Source organism: Pinus tabuliformis, chromosome 2_2, assembly GCF_031772625.1.
Source record: "Pinus tabuliformis cultivar Carrire ecotype Pingquan chromosome 2_2, CPIR1, whole genome shotgun sequence".
NCBI lineage: Eukaryota > Viridiplantae > Streptophyta > Pinopsida > Pinales > Pinaceae > Pinus > Pinus tabuliformis.
This window is the reverse complement of record NC_142300.1, coordinates 454,134,774-454,153,954: the sequence shown is the minus strand read 5'-3', so window position 1 is coordinate 454,153,954 and position 19,181 is coordinate 454,134,774. Positions and strand designations below refer to the sequence as shown.

At 34.7% G+C, this 19,181-nt stretch overlaps 2 protein-coding genes and 1 non-coding gene across 3 annotated transcripts; 2 read left to right on the top strand and 1 right to left on the bottom strand.

Moving 5' to 3' along the window:
- Positions 1–878: 878 nt before the first annotated feature.
- Positions 879–7,106, top strand: LOC149193211 (disease resistance-like protein DSC1). Its single transcript, XM_089404813.1, has 7 exons — positions 879–2,530; positions 2,639–2,746; positions 2,871–3,178; positions 4,616–4,773; positions 4,861–5,855; positions 5,931–6,194; positions 6,312–7,106. Exons 1-7 carry the CDS (start codon positions 1,931–1,933, stop codon positions 7,098–7,100), a joined length of 3,222 nt encoding a protein of 1,073 aa, XP_089260939.1. The 5' UTR covers positions 879–1,930; the 3' UTR covers positions 7,101–7,106.
- On the bottom strand, positions 1,011–1,112 carry LOC149193212 (U6 spliceosomal RNA). The gene has a single exon (XR_016255366.1). It is a non-coding gene; the product is annotated as a U6 spliceosomal RNA (small nuclear RNA).
- Positions 7,106–9,269, top strand: LOC149193210 (uncharacterized). Its single transcript, XM_089404814.1, has 3 exons — positions 7,106–7,382; positions 7,481–8,113; positions 8,683–9,269. Exons 1-3 carry the CDS (start codon positions 7,233–7,235, stop codon positions 9,223–9,225), a joined length of 1,326 nt encoding a protein of 441 aa, XP_089260940.1. The 5' UTR covers positions 7,106–7,232; the 3' UTR covers positions 9,226–9,269.
- The last annotated feature ends 9,912 nt before the right edge of the window (positions 9,270–19,181 follow it).

Genomic DNA, 19,181 nt, shown 5'->3' with positions numbered 1-19,181 from the left:
GTCAAATCGTTGCGCAGAGGTGGGTCCCTTGTCCCACAAACAAGGGGGTCTCATACACCAATTTGGTGTCGGCTTGGTTGTGACCTTAAAAATGGATATTATTATTTTTATTATTAAAAATGTATATATGTTTAATTCATATATTAATTATTTTTACAATTAATAATAATAATAAAATTATACTTTAGTTATTTTTATGATTTTTTTTCATTTTAGTCGTGTGAAATGTATTTGTACATTTTAATAATATCATTAATTGATGCTTATGAAAATTACCAATCATTTAATTTATATAATTATACTAATATATAAAAATTTAGTTTAAAGCAACTCAATTAAAAATGACAATATTATGACTATAAAATTTAAAGTTACCCAATTACTCATTCCTCAAATTACTTTATATATTAAAAATTAATCCTAATAAACTATAGAGTTAATTTTTTTTAATAATAACCATTAAAAAAAATCAATTACTATAATTTTATACACTAATCATATAAACATTCAAATATTAAAAACAAAAACCAATCAAAAACACAGATGATATTTCTTTCCATCAACAAGACACTACCACAAAAAAAACTTCACCACGCAACCAGGCAACCAAGTTTTTGAGAAATTTTCGACACTTCCTTTCATCTCATGAATTCCCAAGCAACCAAATTTTAGAGAAATTCTCCGCACTTTCTTTCTATCTCATCAATTCCCACTGATTTCCCTTTTCACTATCTTTCACTGTATCTCTCTTGATTTCTTCGCATGGGACGGCGGTTTCTGACGATGGAAGACTACCGACTTTCTTGGCGACGATCATTTTCCAAATCTCCTTTTATTGAATTCATGTCCCACAGCGAACAATTTCTCCACACTTTCTTCATATCTCTTCTTCGATATCTTTTTCTCAGTAATCTTTCAATTTTTTCAGATTGGCCTTTCGTAAATTGTACACAGCCTTGTATATATTGAAAGAATTTCTTCACGCCTTCCTTAGTTTTATCCCTCTACCTAAAAATTTGGACCATTTCTCCCTTTGTCGTCTCAACCTTTCCCAGGGACCACGCTAATCTTCTCTGTATCTTTTCAATTTTATCCAATGTCTCCGAAGAAACTATCCCTCGATCTATTAAGACATTGTCCGAATCCTACAGCGCACCGTCACAGTGTGCCTCCCGTGAATGATGGCCATAACTCTCGGGATCCAATCTGACGGAAGCACACAGACAGTAACGTTTATTTTGTCTTGTGCAATCACTCCTCTGATAAAGTTCTACGAGTTAATTGATCCATCGAAACCAGGTTTTTAAGAAATTCCCTTTTTTTTCCTAAAAAGATCTCGTATATGGAAGAATTTCCCCTCGTTCTCTTCATTTGTGTGCCGCACTTCATAGGGCAATTTATGATTGTTTTCCAATTTTCCAGCTGATTTCCCTTTTCACACTCACTTTCAGACAAGTATTTTACAAATGAAAGAATCTCTCTCTCTCTGTCTATATATAAGAATTTCCTCGAGCTTTCTTCAGGCATTTTGTCATGATTGAAGAGTACCAAATTTCCTTTCGACGACCACCGACCGGAACATATCATTTTCTTTCTGTTTCTCCTTTTAGTGATTTTCTTCATATCTCTGACCCGATTCCTCTTTTCGCAATCTTTCCAATATTTCATATTCACTTAATAGTGAACTCTACAAACGCTCGGTGGACACCGAAGAATTGCTTGAGGCCTTGTTTTCTTTGCCCTCTGCCTATTAAGACAATGTTTCAGGTTGGCACAGATCACATCAATAAATATGTTCAGAAGGAGAAGGTAGCTAAATGATAATATTTATGATATATTGCAGTGAGTGAATTTGAGTGAATTCGTAGAACTGATAGTTTCAAATTTCAGTTTTTCGACTCTCGTCCTTCTTTGTTTTGTTTTTACTACAATGACGAAAAAGGATTGCTCCTGCTCCTGTTTTTCTTGCTTTCTGGGGAGAAACACCCCTTCTACCTCCTCCCCCGCAACTGCTTTTTCCAAAGATGTCGATACAAACGCTGCTTTTCCAACAGTTGCTACACGGCATGACCCCAGAATCCCTGCATCAACGTCAAAGTCAAATGCCCAACTGAAGAGTGTTGAGCCGTCTTCCTCTTCTTCTGCACATCAAGACGCCTCCTCTTGTGCTGTTGTTGTAAAGCAGGATGAGGTGGTGCCTCCTCCTCCATCAGGTGATGCCTTCTCCGCTCCATCTCATCTTCCATATGTTGCCTCGTCCTCTTCCACCGTTCCAGAAACAGCTATCTCCTCCTATTCTTCCTGCGTTCCAACAGTGGTCATGGCTACAGAGGATATTTATCACTCCCAACAATCGGTTGCCTCCTCCTCTACTCAACCTGGAGAAGCCCAGTCCTCTTCTCTTCAAGGGATGTCCTCCTCTTCTATTTGCATCAGAAATAAAGACGTTTCGGCGCTAGAAGGAGACAATGTGGAGGTTGATCTCGACGGTCTTATTAAGCACATATCCCAACGCTTGGAACTCATCCAGGTAAACTTCATCGCTATCATTGATATCGATAATGTGATTTTATATGGACACCTGCACATTGAAAAATTAACCGACAGAATGAATGAAATTTCGCTTCCCTTTGTTCAGGGAAGCAAAAATTCGTCAAAAAGGAAGGGTGCTCAACAATATTGGCCCACTGCTTCCAAAACATTATTCAAATTAAAAGAGTTCGTATCAGAGGGAATCAATGTCGTTGTGAGTATTAAACTTCGGACCTTCATGATTTGACAATGCTTAATTAATTCATAGAACTTTTATGGTCAAATTCGAGGATCGTGTCCATCATCTAAATTTTTCTTGTTTATTTTATCATATTCAGCCAGATGCTATTCCTGGTGACGCAATCAAGACAGTTGTTAGCGGTGTCCTTCAGGGTATGGGAACGGCACACTTGGTTACTGCAGGTCTCGTTGTAGTAGCAAATATCGTGGAGAGGTTTGAAGAAGTTGATGCCAACAAAGCTGAGTGCCTGCGTCTTCTGAAGGAAATGATTTTTCTGGCCAAACTTGTCAAGCATTTCAAAGAAAGCCCTCAAGGAATGTACGAAGTAATTAAAGAAGCAACCGAATTGGTAGTCGAAGGCTACATCATGTGCTGTTGTCAGATTGACTCGTCAAAATTTTCCAAGTGAGTCCTGAACAGTCTAATCTTATTTGTTAGTTTGACTGTTTATATATTGATACGCACATATAGAGCTCTCGATGAAAACCCCACAACTATGTCATTAAACAATCAAATGTTTCAGAGACCTGCTAATAACCCAAAACCGAAGCATTCAATCAAATGGATGCAAATCTACTCTCCCAATTTGTCCCTGATTTGGTCTAAATATGGTAAATCTACTCTCCAAGATGTCCCTGATTTGGTCCAAATATGCTTCGTTCTGAAAAAGGAAATCTCATTCAACCTGCTACACACAAATAACAGTATCAGCTCCCCGTAATAAACTGTCAAGTGGAAATAGAGTAGGTATTGGAGCTCTTCAAAGAAGTTTTCCTACCAAATCCATACACCACGCATCATAAATTAAAGAGGCAAGGAGAAATGACAGCCTTCTAACAAGTTTGCCTCAGTAAGAGTCCAAACAAAGTATCATTCAACCCACGACATGAGAATCCTTTATTCAATCAAATGGATGCAAATGTTCCCTGGTAAATTTACTCTCCAACTTGTCCCTGATTTGGTCAAAATATACTTTCTTCTGAAAAAGCAGATCTCATTCAATCTGTTTCTCACATACACAAATAACAGTATCCGCTGCCTCTAATAAACTGTCAAGAGGAAATAGAGTAGGTACTGCAGCTCTTCAAAGAAGTTTTCCTACCAAATTCATACACAAATAAAGTATCCGCTGCCTGTAATAAACTGTCAAGAGGAAATAGAGTAGTTACAGCAGCTCTTCAAAGAAGTTTTCCTACCAAATTCATAAACCACACATCATAAAGAGGCAAGGGGCAATCACAGAACCCTAACAAGTTTCTCTAAATCTTTATTCAATTCAGATCAAGAATTAGATACATAGGAAAAGCAAACAGATATATCCTCTGTTTTTCTACTACTTGAAACCATTTATTAACTCTCTCTCTCTCATCTTACCCACTGCTCACTTGTTATAATATTTAAATTGTATTTTATCCCATTGAAATATAGAGGATTAACGTATTTACACCTTCAACCAAATGAAGTATTCACATGTTTCAAGCATATACACGATCCAAGGAAATCTTATTCTGATGTTTACCTTCAATTAAAATGAAATAATCATTAGAAGTAGAAACTTTCAACCATAAAGGAATGTGACTAAAATAACAGTCCAGCTGAGGCACATGACAACTCCAACCTTTTCCTATTATTAGAATTTAGATCTGGCCATATAAAAGGTCCACGTGTGCTTCCACTTCACTGCACCATAATCAATGGAGCAATTCTCTGTTTGCCTTTTTTGAATGTTCAACTTTGTTCTCTGAGAATGCCCCTGCCTCGGCCCTCGTCCTTGTCAAACGCATGCCCATGTCCAATAGAGAGAAATCAGTGTTCTAATGAAATTTCATTGAATCATTACAGGTTCTTCAAAGCCTTGGTAAACAAGGAAGATCTGGATAATTTCAGACAAGAGATAGATCGCATGTACAGGCAGATTTATACACAAATGGGTATTTGTATTTTAGATGCTAATGACCGGAAGAAAGCGCCTCTGTCCAGAAGATATCCGGAACATGCAGGTGAATACATTGTCAAACTAATTTATTCAATTTGAAGTCTTTATTACTACAGACATGGATCTAATGTTAAATGTTTTGTTGAAACAGTTGGGGTTAAGGAGCCAGCAAAAGAAATTATTGATCTTTTGGAATTGGGCAGTGAAAAGAATGCTATTGCGGTTATGTTGCATGGATTCGGAGGAATAGGTAAAACCACCCTTGCAGATGCCGTCTTTTCACTCCTTGACATTCAAGGATGTAAATATTCCACAGTTCAACTCTTCGAAAATATCGATTCAACTCCAAAGATAGTAGAGTTGCAGAGATTGATCTTAAAAGATTTGATGGAACATGGAGAGACGGTTCCAGATATTAGAAAGCATGAGGATGGACAGCGAGAACTGGGCGGAATGCTAGAGAAGGTCCCCGCCTTTATTTACATTGATAACGTTTTGGGGCAAGATGAGCTTGGGCGGCTTTTGCCCAAGGATATGAATAAAGCGAAGAAAGTGAGACTGCTTCTCACTGCACGTAACATAGAAGTCCGTAGAGCGTTACAAATGAAAACTATAGTTTATGCTATGAAAGGGCTTCCTGATGCAGAAGCTATGCATCTTTTGGGGAGAGAAATTTATGATGAGACAAACTACAAGGAGAAGCAAATAAATTCTACCCAATTGAACAAGATCGTACAGTCATATGGTGGAATTCCAAAACTTTTGGAACTGGTAGGAGGATTCATACGTGAAGAAAATGATAAACAAAAAGCCTATAGAATATTGTTGAAGGAGAAAGAAAAATGGGACAGTGAAATCGGGAAAATAGAGTCCTACCTCTTCGCATACAATTATCTCCCTGAGGTATTGAAAGATCCATTTCTGGATATTTGTTCCTTTTTCAAAGGATGGGCTTGGGACACAGTGGCAGATATTGTGGGACCGATTGAACTGGATATGCTGGAAAGTAGAGCACTTGTAACCAGAGGCACAAATGGGGTTGTAGTTGTACACGATGTCATTTTGTCAATCGGCCTTCAGAAGACAAAGGGAATAAGATTCACATTCACCAATGGAAATCAAATTAAGGAGCTTCTAAATGAGAAGGTACGAGATCATGGAATTAATTTTGTTTAGTTTGCCTGTATGTATTACTCAATTATATTTAATAATGTCATGCAGGAAATTCCAGATATCAAAGGTATATGGCTGAGTGAAAATAATAAGGATCTACTCGATATATCAGCATCAAAATTGGACTTCATGTATAGTTCCCTGAGAGTTCTTGCACTGGGAAACTTTATAAAAGTGCAGGACAAATGTAATAAAACGTTTGGGAACTTGATCTTTCTACAAGCTGCAATTCCCAATCTTCCCTTTGATGTATCCAAGTCAAAGGGATTGAAATATTTGAAGTACGAACCAAAGGATTTGAATTTCCGTAAGGTAAGTCTCTTTCAAATCTTTAGTCCAATGCCTGCCCACTCATTTTTCTTTTAAAAATGAACCCTTTTATTAGTTTTGATGATTCGAATAACTATGGTTGTCACAAATAACTTGCAGATACCGTCGAGTCTTAGATACATGGAGTTTGATGGAAGGTTACATCCCCATGCCTTTGAAATTTCTTCCGGCGATCTTCAGCAACTCGGGAGTTTGCGGATACTAAATTTGACCCACTTTGTAGCGTTGAAAAAATTGCCTGAAGACCTGGGAGATCTAGTAAATGGTTTGGAAGAACTAACGCTTTCATATTGCACATCTGTAGAGGAACTACCAAAGTCAATTTTAAAGCTTCAATCTTTAAGATTAATCAGAATGGAATACTGTTCGAGTTTAAGGCAATTGCCTGAAGATTTTGGTTGGTTAACTTCTTTGCAAGAACTCAATTTTCAAGGTTGCAAGAATCTAATATTGCTTCCTAATAATTTTGAGAAACTCACAGCGTTGAAGTTACTGGATCTGTCTTTTTGCGAAAGACTACTAGATCTCCCTCTTGGGTTAGGAAACTTACCATCACTTGCTGAATTAGGTTTGAAGAAGTGTAGTGAGTTAAGAAGTATTCCAGAAAGCATTGGACAGATGAACTCTTTGGCCTTGTCAATGGATATGTCAGGCTGTTCAAGTTTAAAAGAACTACCTAATGGCATCTGCAACCTTTCCTTTATCACAGATCTTTCATTGGTTAAGTGCAGCAATTTACAGAGGCTTCCAGATAGAATTGGGGAATTAGTAAATTTAAGAAAGTTTTATCTGGAAGAATGTACGAGTTTAAAGAAACTTCCAGAAGGTTTTGGTCAACTCAAGTGTTTGAAAAAACTGGATTTAGCTGACTGCTACAACCTCGAATAATTATGTTATGACTTCCATCGCCTTTCCTGCTTGGAATCTCTACACCTGGATGGGTGCCACAGTTTGAAAAGGCTTCCTGAATATTTCTATTGCCTTCCCTCATTGCGACGGTTTTATCTAAGTGGTTGTCCAATGTTGAAAGGGAAAGAGATGGACCTTGTATTGAAGATAAAAACATTACAATATGTGACAATCGTCGATAGCCAAATGTTGCTGAAGAGATGGGAAGAAATTCAAAAAGAAGGCAATCCATTATGGTCTTTGGTAGTGCGCACAGGACAGGTAACATAACATCCATCCATCCCTATTATGTGGACTTTTATAATAAATATGAATTATATATAATTTTTTCTTCGCACTGACTTTAGATTTCTCTTCAGGCTTTGTCGAAGGATGAAAGGGATAATATAGAAAAGAACTTGTCATCAGAACTCGATTCGCTTCTCACCAATGGACAAGGAGAGCCATTCCATCTATCTGACCATCTTCGTGCAGACTCCCTCTTGCTCCTCATGTTTGATTTCCATAGAGACTACTGTTATGATTTCCCGTGGCCTTTATTTGAAGACACGATAGATGAAATCCAAACGAACTTTGAAATAATTTACATGGGCAGCAATTTTAATAAATTGCCTGTGAATGTGAAGGGCAAAATTGTGGGGCATAGGAATCGGGACACTCATGTTTATGATGTGCATCGAAAGGTGATCTCAACATTCGACACTGCAGATCAATCACGGGAAGAAGATGGAAAGTATTCTTATATTCAGATGAGAACGAAGATGGTGAGAGACGAGGAAGGTGCTACTAAATATCTTCCTTGTTGGAAACTTTTGACAGGCCGTGAAGTCGAGGAATTTTTATTGTGCAACTGTAGAAGTTACCACAGGTTGACACAACTAGTACAAACAGCCAGAGAGAGTAATATTGAGTTGTTAAAGGAACTGTTTGCAACTGGAAGGGAACCGACCACTGATATTTTTCAGAGAAATAAAAATTATGCATCAGAGAAGGTATTAAGTTCTGTGTTTTGTAAAAATTATGCATTACCGAAGGTATTAATTTTGTGTTTTGTAAAAATTATGCATCACAGAAGGTATTAGGTTTTGTTTTTTGTTATAACTTTTTTGAACAATTTTATCTCAATATTTATAACAAATTTCAGTCCCTGAAGGTTACTTCAAGTAATTTAGAGTCAAATATGAAATTCTGTTTTTTGTTATAACTTTTTTTGAACAATTTTATCTTAATATTTATAACAAATTTCAGTCCCTGAAAGTTACTTCAAGTAGTTTAGAGTCAGATGTGAAATTCTTTGATATTATTGTTAGTTGTTGTTAATGACAAGTTCTTTTTTATTCCCTTGAAGCTACACCTAGTAATGAAGACCAAAGGAGTTTACCATCCACCAAATATAGAGAAATACTCCATATTTCCCAACTTTCATTCCAAATAAATAAATATTTCAGTAGTATGTACTGACTGTTCTCTATTTTATAAATAAATATTTCAGTCCCATGTACTGACTGTTCTCTATTTTATTAACTAACTGTTCTTTACTTTGTTTACATTATAATTGCAGGCTTCAAATGAAAACTCCAGACCTTTTGCATGCGGGGTAGAAGAAATGGAAGGAAAAAGGATCTTCTTGGACATCAGGCCTCTTGACATATGTTGTGATATTCGTCTCGGCTCTTTGATTCAACTGTATAATATGATGAAAGAGTCTCTTAACTTAGAAGTTATATCAATTCCACTTGTGCAGCCAAATACAAATATAAGATTGGAGGTGTTTGAACAGTTTTCAGGAGAGGTTCCATGGTTGGTCCTAAAAGAGCCATGGATATTGACCAGAGTAGTGAAGTACTTTCTCATTAAAGGGTGTCTACCAGACCAAGGATCAGAGTTATGGGCAAAGGAGCGTGCCATAATCACGATAATAGAGCCAAATGGGAAATTATTTACAGCTGATAAACCTGTACTGCCTTTGCTAGATAGGTGGGGACCAAAGGCTTATCCTTTTACCCTGGAGAAAATTAAAGAATTAGAGGAGGAAGAATCGTCTCAAATGAAGACTATGTCTCATGTGTCTTTTCCAAAATCAAGGAAGCATCAAGCTTGGTAATTCGTCATTTTCGTTGGCTATAATGTTTTTTAAAAATAATAAACTAAAGGTTTACTTGTTTTGAAATATGTTAGAGCAGTAGTTCGTCATTATTTTATTTGTTTTGTTATAGTGTTATATTTGTTTTATTATAATGTTTTTGAAAGATGATAAATTAAATGTTAATATTAATTTTTTTATTTGTGTGGTTATATTATGGTTTAAAAAATATAGGTTTATTTAGTGAAAATGGCTTTAAAAAAATGATATGTTTATTGGGTGAAAATGACTTAAAAAAGATATTTATAAAAAAATTTACATGTTTTTTAACAAATATATTAATAAAGTTTATTGATAGCATTTATATCACTAAAAGGCAAAAGTTTCGAAGCTCATAGATACCACATATGTTGTTTATTGTTCATTAGAAACTCTTAACATGTTCAAAGTTGAGTTGGGGATTTTTTTTTTTAAATTTATTGAAGTGTTAGGCCATAAGATTTTGGACACACTTTTATTTTTTAAAAGAAAAAGTGTATGAAAGAAATAATAATGACAAACTGAAAATACTCTTACACTTTATTGACTATAACTTTTTATGGATGGTATTAATAAATAAAGATGAGGGAATAGTTACTCAAATGGGGAAATATATTAGAAAAACAAAAGTAAATTTTGATGAAATGTTCTAAAAAGAACAAGCAACAAGTATTGTTCACTGAGAACAATGATGATGTATACAATACCATGTATTATAGAGGAATTACATTTTATTTATTATTTCATTATGTTTTTTCTTTTTTATTTGATTATAAAGAAAATTAATAAAAAATTTGTTACTTAAAGAAAATAATTTCATTTATTTTATAAAAAATTATCTTATTTATCTTTTTGTTTTCCATTTATTTTATTATATTTATAATGATTTTTGTAATTAATTGAAATAACAATTTAATTTTATTATTTATTATTATTTTTTATTGTGAAAAAATTTATATTATTATTATGTATTACTTTTTCATAACAAAAAAAGGGGGCTTATCTCGGGTGGTTGGTAGTGTTGTCACCTACTACAAATTATGTTTTCGACTATTAAAAGTGTGCAAAAGTTCATAGAAATTTGTCGTCATCTTCCAAGCCTCAAAAAGACTCAAAGTCTAAATTGGACCCTCTCCATTGGAAAGTTCCCTCAACAATCTTTCGAACAATATGTGGAAGTCCAAAAATGGACTTCTAGATCAAAAGATATGGTCTTCTGAAGTTCAAGGATTAAAGCCTAAGGAAATAAGGAAAATCAGAGGCCCAATATCGGATATCGCATATCGGAGGTAATGCAATTATGGCACATCAACACCTCACATGTCAGAGGTGTGATATTGGAGATCGCAATCAGAGGTCCTAGCAACATGGCATATCGACACATCAAACATCAGAGCTCCGATATATCAAAGGTCCAACAACATAGAATATTAGTGATCGCTATCGGAGATCCCAGTAGTTAGGCATATCGGCAATCGACGATCGCACATTAGAACTACAAGCACATCGACATAATGCATGTCAAAAGTTTGATATATTGGTGACCACAAATGAAGCAGGCAGTATTGGAGATCGACGGTCGGCACATTGCAACAACAAGAAGATTGGCACATCAGCGATTGGAGGAACGCAACTCTTGAATGCGTGAACCTTGAAATTGTGTCGATAGTGTAAAATCGCCAGGGGACCCAAAAATAAATTTACAAAGGATTTCCCCGCAAAACCAAGGGCGGATGAATCCTTTTCTCTCTCCTCTAGTGGGATGCGTGGCAACATCCGGTTGGTCCTGATAAGCTACACATGGTAGCACAGGATTGGCTCCGATAAGGACACGTGACAAATGAAGTCAGCGTGATGTGGCGGTACGGAAGGACATGTGGCATTCTGTTTTGGCATTTTGAGGGGGCCTATGGGGACATATTCGGGTGACATGTGTCACCACTCAAGGAGTGCCACGTGGTTGTGATGACATCACATCGACAATCACATATTGGAGGTTGATGGATATTGGCACTTTACAGCAGTGGACACTTGAAAAACACCGATAAAGGGGCTTCAATACAAGGTTGGCGCATAGTCACAAGAAGAGTCAAAGAACCGAAGGCGCGGGTTGGGGCTAAGCGCAGAGGGCTAACAATGATCAGAGAAACAAGCATGTCACAACTCCCAAAGAAAAACCTCAATTGGAAATCGCCGAATTGAGGGGCTCTAATACTTAGCCAGCACATGGTCGCTAGAGGAAATTAAAGGAAATGGTTGCTAAGATATTTACAAAGGAAAAAGGCCCCCAGGAAGGAACAAAAGAGCACTAGTGCCCTAAGGCTAAGCACGTGGTCATAGCCCCCGGTCATATGAAGAGAATCGCAGAAAGGGGCTAAAACAAAGGGGGCCAAAGGATCCTGGAACTCGCCTGTTCTATAAAGTTTTTAAGTATAAAGTGCCAATAATGAGAATCTTTGATGTAGCGTTACGACAATGTTATTGGGTATATGATGCTTCGAGAGTGTTATAAAGGAAGTTTAGAGGGATGGATGAGTCAGCAGCTTCGATTCCTGAGCAACGCAGAGGCCATCACCATTGATCACTCCCAGCTCCAGAAAATGGGAAATTGATTCAGTTCAGGCGGAAAGCGACAAGGGGATTGACCGAGTAACAGATAGAGGCACATTGTGGCAAACACGTGGCTTGATCAGCGACCATCACATGAAGTGGCATGGAGATATTTTGGCTATAGGCATCATTCAGGTCTTCCCATGTTTTGTATTTTGTTGTTTTGTTATTTTGTTATGAATGTATTTTAAAGAAGGAATCATTATGTTGCAATGATTTGAGCGAAAAACCCTTTGCACGCCGAGACAACTAGTCAATGAGATAGCTGGAGCTCAGGATAAGATATTTTTTTAACTATTTTCAAAACTTCCCCTCTCCTTATAAAAAAAGGGAAGAAACAATTAAGAAAGGTTCCCGAATTCTGCAAGCAAGAGGCTCGAATTTCGTGGTTCCACATTGGTTCTATTTGCATGTTCATGAGAGATTTGAGTGATAAGTGTTGAATGTATATGGGTTGGTGATTTGGAACGATCTTCAAGGATTAATGAAACTATTTTGTTGATTCTTATCAGAGCAATAAGACAAGCAACCCGATCCCATTATCTACAATTTGATAGTTGATTTTAAAGTTTTTGTTATAATGAATCGAGTATGCCCCCACAATGTGTCAATTTCATGGTTGTTCTTTAAGTTTTTATTACAATGGGTCGAGTTCACCTACACTATGTGTCAATTTGATGGTTGAATTTTAAATTTTTATTGCAATGTATCAAGTTGTCTTGGGCTAAGATTTTAAAATCGCTATATATTTAGCATTTAAAAAATAAATTACCCTTGATATAATAACTCTTTCATTCAGGTGTTCATTTTTAAAGTTTTTTTAGTCATAAATTTTTTCCATAATGTCATGCTTCAAATATTTTGAAAACTTATTAGTTTTTTTGTAATCATAATCTTTAGTTTTAATTGCATGGTTGAAAAATTGTCAAGATTTTAATGTTTTTGAGTCTTAATATTTTATCTTTAATGCTATGGTTGAAAACAATTACAATTTTAGGGTTTTTTAGAGTCAAGATTTTTTGTCTTTAACAACATGGATGGAAGTTATTGGAATTATCAGGATTTGAGACGTGATATTTTATCTTTAACATAGTGTCCGAGAATTGTAGGAATTTTAGAGTTTTTCAAAGTCCTAATATTTTATCTTTAATTCCATTGCTGAAAAGTATCAAAATGGTAACCCGATTTTTTTTTGTTCCAGCATCAACACTTATTTTAGGGTGTTTTTTTCATCCATTTTGTAAAAAAAAATTGGTTTTTACTTCCATTTTAAAAAACTGTTGAAAATTTACCCTAAAAAATAAAACATCGTTATGGCAGACACAATTTTCAGTTTTGGGTTGTTTTTTCATGCGTTTTTGGGGATTTTGGGCTAGAGTACCCATTTTGAGGTAATAGTTCCCATTTGATTGGTAACTATGTTGTCAAGGGATTGTTCTTGGGTTGTTGGTAACTTGGCCTAGCCCAAGAACTATCCCATACCTCCTTAGAGTTAGTTGTCTTAAACTTTGAACCTCTTTTCCATATCAATCATTATAATTATTGTCCACTCTTTGACATTCTTTATATGATATTCCTATTACATTTAAAAAATTCGCACTTTACACATAAGTACAATGTTTTCACCCCACTTTTCAATGCCATATTTCTTCTTGAGACAATATAAGTATACATGCAAACATACCTCACAATTTGTAGTCCTTATAAACAATAACGAATTTCACTTGATCTACAGATGACAATAACTAATAAATAGAATATGTTTCCTTAGTACTTATATGTTTCTGCTTCCATCTAGCCAAAAAACTAAAGTGGGAAGGAACGTTCCTCCCAACCTATGAGAATCAGTAACACTGCTAGCACTCCCCTTGATCCAGCTTCATATCTAGAAAAGAATTAGTTTGATAACCTTAATAAGTTCACTCAATACCACTCGATCCCAACCAGATTCAGTCTAGGGTTTCAAATAGAGTTCCACTTTCCAACCAACTCAATAACTCTATGTCTCGCAACGTCATACCTCCCTCTACAATGCCTTGTCATAGGTTCAATCATATTACAATCTTTCTCCTCGAAGGTTGCCTCGGGTCTCTTTCCCTCTTCGCTTCATTTTCCCATCCGATATGTTTTGTCTCAAGAGAAGGAGGTTGGGAAGACAATTGTCCCTACCCATAAGTGTCTTCAACTTTTCTGAATATGAAACTTACTATTACATTACTTTTCCTGTAATTTTATGGTTGACCTTTTAAATTCTTTTGTGATTAAATTTAAATATTAATATTCATAATTTATTCAATTGGATCTTTAAACATAATCAATAGTCTCTTAGGTAAATAGTAAGGAAAAGTAATTCAATGTTACCATATTTACAGAGGGGTATTACATTTTTGCACTCAAAAAGAGGTTTTCATTTCAAGAGATTTGATCTAGGTTAGTTTAAATTGGGTTTAAGATGGATCTAGGTTAGTTTAAATTATCTAAAATATTGTAACTTTGTTTTACATTTAAATTATTCTTCATTTTTTCTCTCTTTTCTTATAAAGGATTATAATTTACAAATTTGAATAGTGTGAGGTCAATTAACCCATATTATGAACTCATATTTCTAATAATGATCTTAAATTTTTATATATCTTAAATACTTATAATTTTTTACTTTTATAAAATTTACCTCATAGAAACACATTTTAAGTATAATATATATTTATGTAATTTATTATAACATTATTTCTCATTTAAAATATTATTATCATTAAACATTTATGTTTACATTAGACAAAAATGTTTTCTTTATATATTTGAAATACTTATTAAATTTTATTTGATAAAGTTTACTTCACGCAAAAACATTTTCACTGTGATATCAACTTATGTACTTAGTATATCATAAAAATTTTTATTTGATAAATTTTTTCCTCACAAAAACATGTTAACTAAGATATCAATTTAGATAATTTACATATCTAAAATGCTTATTAATTTTCACTTGGTTAAAATTTACTTCACACAAAAACATTGTATATATCTATATATATATATATATCTATATATATATATATATATATATATATATATATATATATATATATTACTTCACATAAAAACATTTTAACTATCATATCAATTTATGTTATTTATATTTTAGAAATACTTATTGTTTTTTACTTTAGGAAAATTTAACTCACACAAAAACATTGTTAACTATCATATCAATTTACTAAATTTATAGCTCTGAAATATTAATGTAACACGCCTCAAGCAATTTTTTTTTAACTTGTTACCTTAATAATTTTACATATATGTAACTTCTTTATTATCAAACTTATTTTTTAAACTTATAATGTGAGATTTAATTATAGTTCTTGGGCACATTATGAATGTTTTCATTTTTTAGGGTCCAAGGGTTAACAACCAATGCACATGTTGCATATCAATTCATGTTATATATGTCATTATAGTGCTAAAGTGCTTATGCACATGTTGTATATATAAAAGTTTACAATTAGGCGGATCCTCTGATCCCTCTCGATGCTTATCGATATTCTGCCATGTGGAAATGGATACTCGGAATTGGTAAAATACCCGATCTAGGGCTCTCGTTTGTTAGGTTATGGATCAATGGTTGAGATTGAGGAAAGTGGTTAGAGGTAACTACCCTCCCCTCTGAGCACCACGAGAGAGTCATTCTTCTGGTTCTTCGGCTGTGAGGAGATTTGCAACTCCTCTGAGCAAAATGTATGCTCTTAAGATGCTGAGAAATTTCTTGCTCATGCCATCTCGTTGTCCTACAAGTAATTTCCTTTAACTTGGAGGTAAAGTGTATCTCTTTTCCTTTGACTAGGGTTTATCTCTTTTTGTACTCGTCTGCAGTGCATTATGAATAGTTGGAGATTTCTTTTGTGAAATTCCAGTGAATGATGGACATGATCTTATATTTCCACCTCGACCCCTGGATTCTACTCGAGTTTTGACTTTATTGAAGGAATTGTCATTAGCTTTCCAGACCACAAGTAACATTTAGAGATAGCTTTGATTCTTGGCCCACTTTTACTGATAAATTTTGTTTAGAAGTTCTAATAAGGTATCTATTACATGAATGTGCACCCGTTAGAGGGACTAAGGGTACTTTCAAGTATTTTCTCTTGATATTTTATCATGTTCCTCTCTTTTATTTTAGCCTTCTGCTTATAGAGACCCCTAGTCCTAATTTTTTTCCTGGGGTTTCTCCTGCAGGTGAGGTCCCAATCTAAATTTTGAGTGTGGTGCAACTTTAAGAGTTTGGTGACTTCCAACTTCTAGTTTTACTTATTCTCGCTCTCTTCCCCTTTCCAGGTGCAAACACTACTAGAGGCTCCCATCCTTGTACTTACTATCAAGTTTCTAGTTATCACATAGGGTTTTCTTTTGGAATATGAGGGTTTGTAATGTTAACACCCTCGACAATGGAATTTTTCATATGACAAGTGTGAATTTATGCTATGAATTTATGAGTAGTTAAGATTTAGGTGCCGCAAAGTACCTTTAGTTAAGGGGCCAACTCTATTCATTTTCTCCATGAACTTAGGTTATAAAACTTCAAGACCTTTTGTAAATACTCAGGATCTTCTTTTGTAACATTAAATTTTGAATTATTAAAATATTTTCTTGCAATGCAAGGGAGGAATTTATGGTATTGTTTCTGTAAACTTGAAATGTTGTTTGTGGAGTTCTTTATTTGCACTATGTTATGCATATATTCACTCTCCAACATAGATTAAGTACTCATTTTCTCAACAGTGTTGATACATCTATCGTGTGACCCCTCTTTTTATAAGTTCGTTAACAAGACTCAAGTTTATTCTTGCATTGGTTGCATATGCAAATAATTATGTTAACTTCGTAAACCATTAATGTTAGTTTTCGATTCTAATTTTATTTGTTATAGAAATACTATATATGAAAATTTTCTTTGTTAATTCCACAAATATTTTATGGTTGATGTTAACGGCTATTGGTCATAATTTCCTTTTTTTATATTTCGATATTCATGATTTTTCCTATTTCAATTAAAGTCATATAGAGTCAAGGGACTATTTCGGGGCTATTGGTAACCCGACTTGGCCTTAGAACTAATCCAAATCTCTTCAGGGTTATGAAATTATTTCACCATAGTATGTTCAACAATATAATATTTTACAGTTATCTGTTACAACCCTCATGTGCAAAATTTCATCTCAACTCAAGATTAATTGTTGCTTTGGTTTACATTATGGAGGGAAGGGAATGTTCTAAGGTTGTCATCTATACTGACTTGGCCTAAGAACTAACTCAACTTCCTCATTAATTTCTATTAGTCCCTTCCTAAATATGTTCTGAAACTAATTGTCAAACATTATATTTCACTATATTGTCACATTAGACCTTCTCATTTTCCAATATGATTTAACCTAAGATAACTCACCCAACACTTTTAGAAATTTTCCATAAATAGGAAAAGAGTCACAATCTGTATACAATATTTAGGATAAAATATAGGTTGTACTATACTTATTTGTTCCTCTATTGTTAGCTAATTGATGAACCACAAAGTCACAGAGAAGGGAATGTTCCTCCTAATTGATGAAACCAGTCTAAATATTGTGTCTCCCCCCGACCCAAATTCACATTAAGATTAGGTTAGAACAAAGATCTTAACAGAGCCACCTTAAGAATATTTGATCCCAACCAGACGAAGTCTAGGATTTTTAGTTTGAGCACCAGGCCCATGTCAGAATTCCACTAGCTACACTAGCTCAATAATTCCTCACAATGACAATGTCTTCCAAATTTTATTCACAGACATTTTTCCTCTATGTAACCTCAGGTTCTTGTACCCTCTTGGCTTTCCCCCTCTTTTAGAAATATTTATTCCTTAGGAGAAGTTGGGAAGGTAGTCGCCTTAGCCATAATTGTTTATAACTGCCTGAATGTGAACTCTCTTAGCATTGCTTCCCAATGTAACTTTGTAGTTTGTTGCATATAAGACATTTTTTTTTAGTAAGTTAAACTGACAACATATATATACATATTCAGCCTTCACATGACCCACAAATAAAAATTTCCTTTCTACCAGCAGTAAAAAAATAAATATTGACAGGTCTTTACCAGGGGATATTACATCTCCTCCCTCTTGATAGAAACACCATCTTGATGTTTTTATGTCCTCATAATGGGCTTGGGTATGCTTCCTTAATAGATTTCTCATCTTCCCAAGTTGCCTCTTCTGGGCTAAAATGCCTCCACTTCACTTTAAACTAGGTGATAGCTCACTTCCACAACATTATTTCTCTCTGATCTAGAATACACAAGGTTTCAAGCAGAAATTCTCCATCTGGATCGACCTACATCCACTATCATCAACTTGTTGTTAGTTATTATCAACTATATACATATATATAAACTTTCTTCATCGGTTGTTTACCTGTATATCCCACCAATAAATAATATGTCTAGGATCATAAATATATGTTTTTAGTAATGAAACATGAAACACGTTTTGGACACATATGTGGTTAGGTATGGCTAACTGATAAGCCATAGATCCAATTCAAGCAAGGATATAAAAAGGACCACAAAATCAAGGGGATAGTTTTGCACATCCTCCCCACTGCAAGGTGCTCTTTTTGGGTTTGACCCACATATAAACATCATCCCCCACCTAAAATTCTTGGTAATTTTTTTGTTTATCAACATTAGTATTTTATATATCTTGTACAACTTTTAAGTTATTTTTCACCTTTTTGACACTGTATTCAATCTCTTTCAACATATCAGGCCCTAACATTAATTTATCTTCAGTACCTCTCCAATTAATAGGTGTTCTGCACCTATGTCCATATAATAACTCAAATGAGCTTATTTTTAGGGAACCATGGTAGCTATTACTGTAAGTGAATTCTACCAGATGAAGGTAGTCTTCCCATTTAATTGGTTGTTGCATAACGTGCATCCTTAGCATGTCCTAAAGAACTTGGTTCACTCGTTCAGTTTGCCCATTTGTTTGAGGGTGATATGAAGTGTTGAACTGTATATGAGTACCCAATCCAGTAAACATAGCTTTCCAAAATGTTGATGTGAATTTCACATCCCTGCCAAATATCACTACTCTAGGTACACCATGAAATCTAAAAATTTCCTTCATTAAATGTCAACAATTTGAATTATTTTATAAGCAGATTTCATTGGTAAAACATTTGCATATTGACTTGATCTATCTATTACAACCATTATAGAATTGTTTTGCCTCTTAGATTTAGGTAAGCCAGTAATAAAATCAAGTGTGATGATCTCCCATTTCCATTCAAGAATTG

Bases quoted from the DNA above. Each gene is read 5' to 3' on its own strand.
- LOC149193211 (XM_089404813.1), top strand. From the start codon at position 1,931: ATGACGAAAAAGGATTGCTCCTGCTCCTGTTTTTCTTGCTTTCTGGGG. The intron at 2,531-2,638 runs GTAAACTTCATC...CCCTTTGTTCAG, and splicing joins AACGCTTGGAACTCATCCAG to GGAAGCAAAAATTCGTCAAA. The intron at 4,774-4,860 runs GTGAATACATTG...TTGTTGAAACAG, and splicing joins AAGATATCCGGAACATGCAG to TTGGGGTTAAGGAGCCAGCA.
- LOC149193210 (XM_089404814.1), top strand. From the start codon at position 7,233: ATGTTGAAAGGGAAAGAGATGGACCTTGTATTGAAGATAAAAACATTA. The intron at 7,383-7,480 runs GTAACATAACAT...ATTTCTCTTCAG, and splicing joins TGGTAGTGCGCACAGGACAG to GCTTTGTCGAAGGATGAAAG. The intron at 8,114-8,682 runs GTATTAAGTTCT...TTATAATTGCAG, and splicing joins AAAATTATGCATCAGAGAAG to GCTTCAAATGAAAACTCCAG.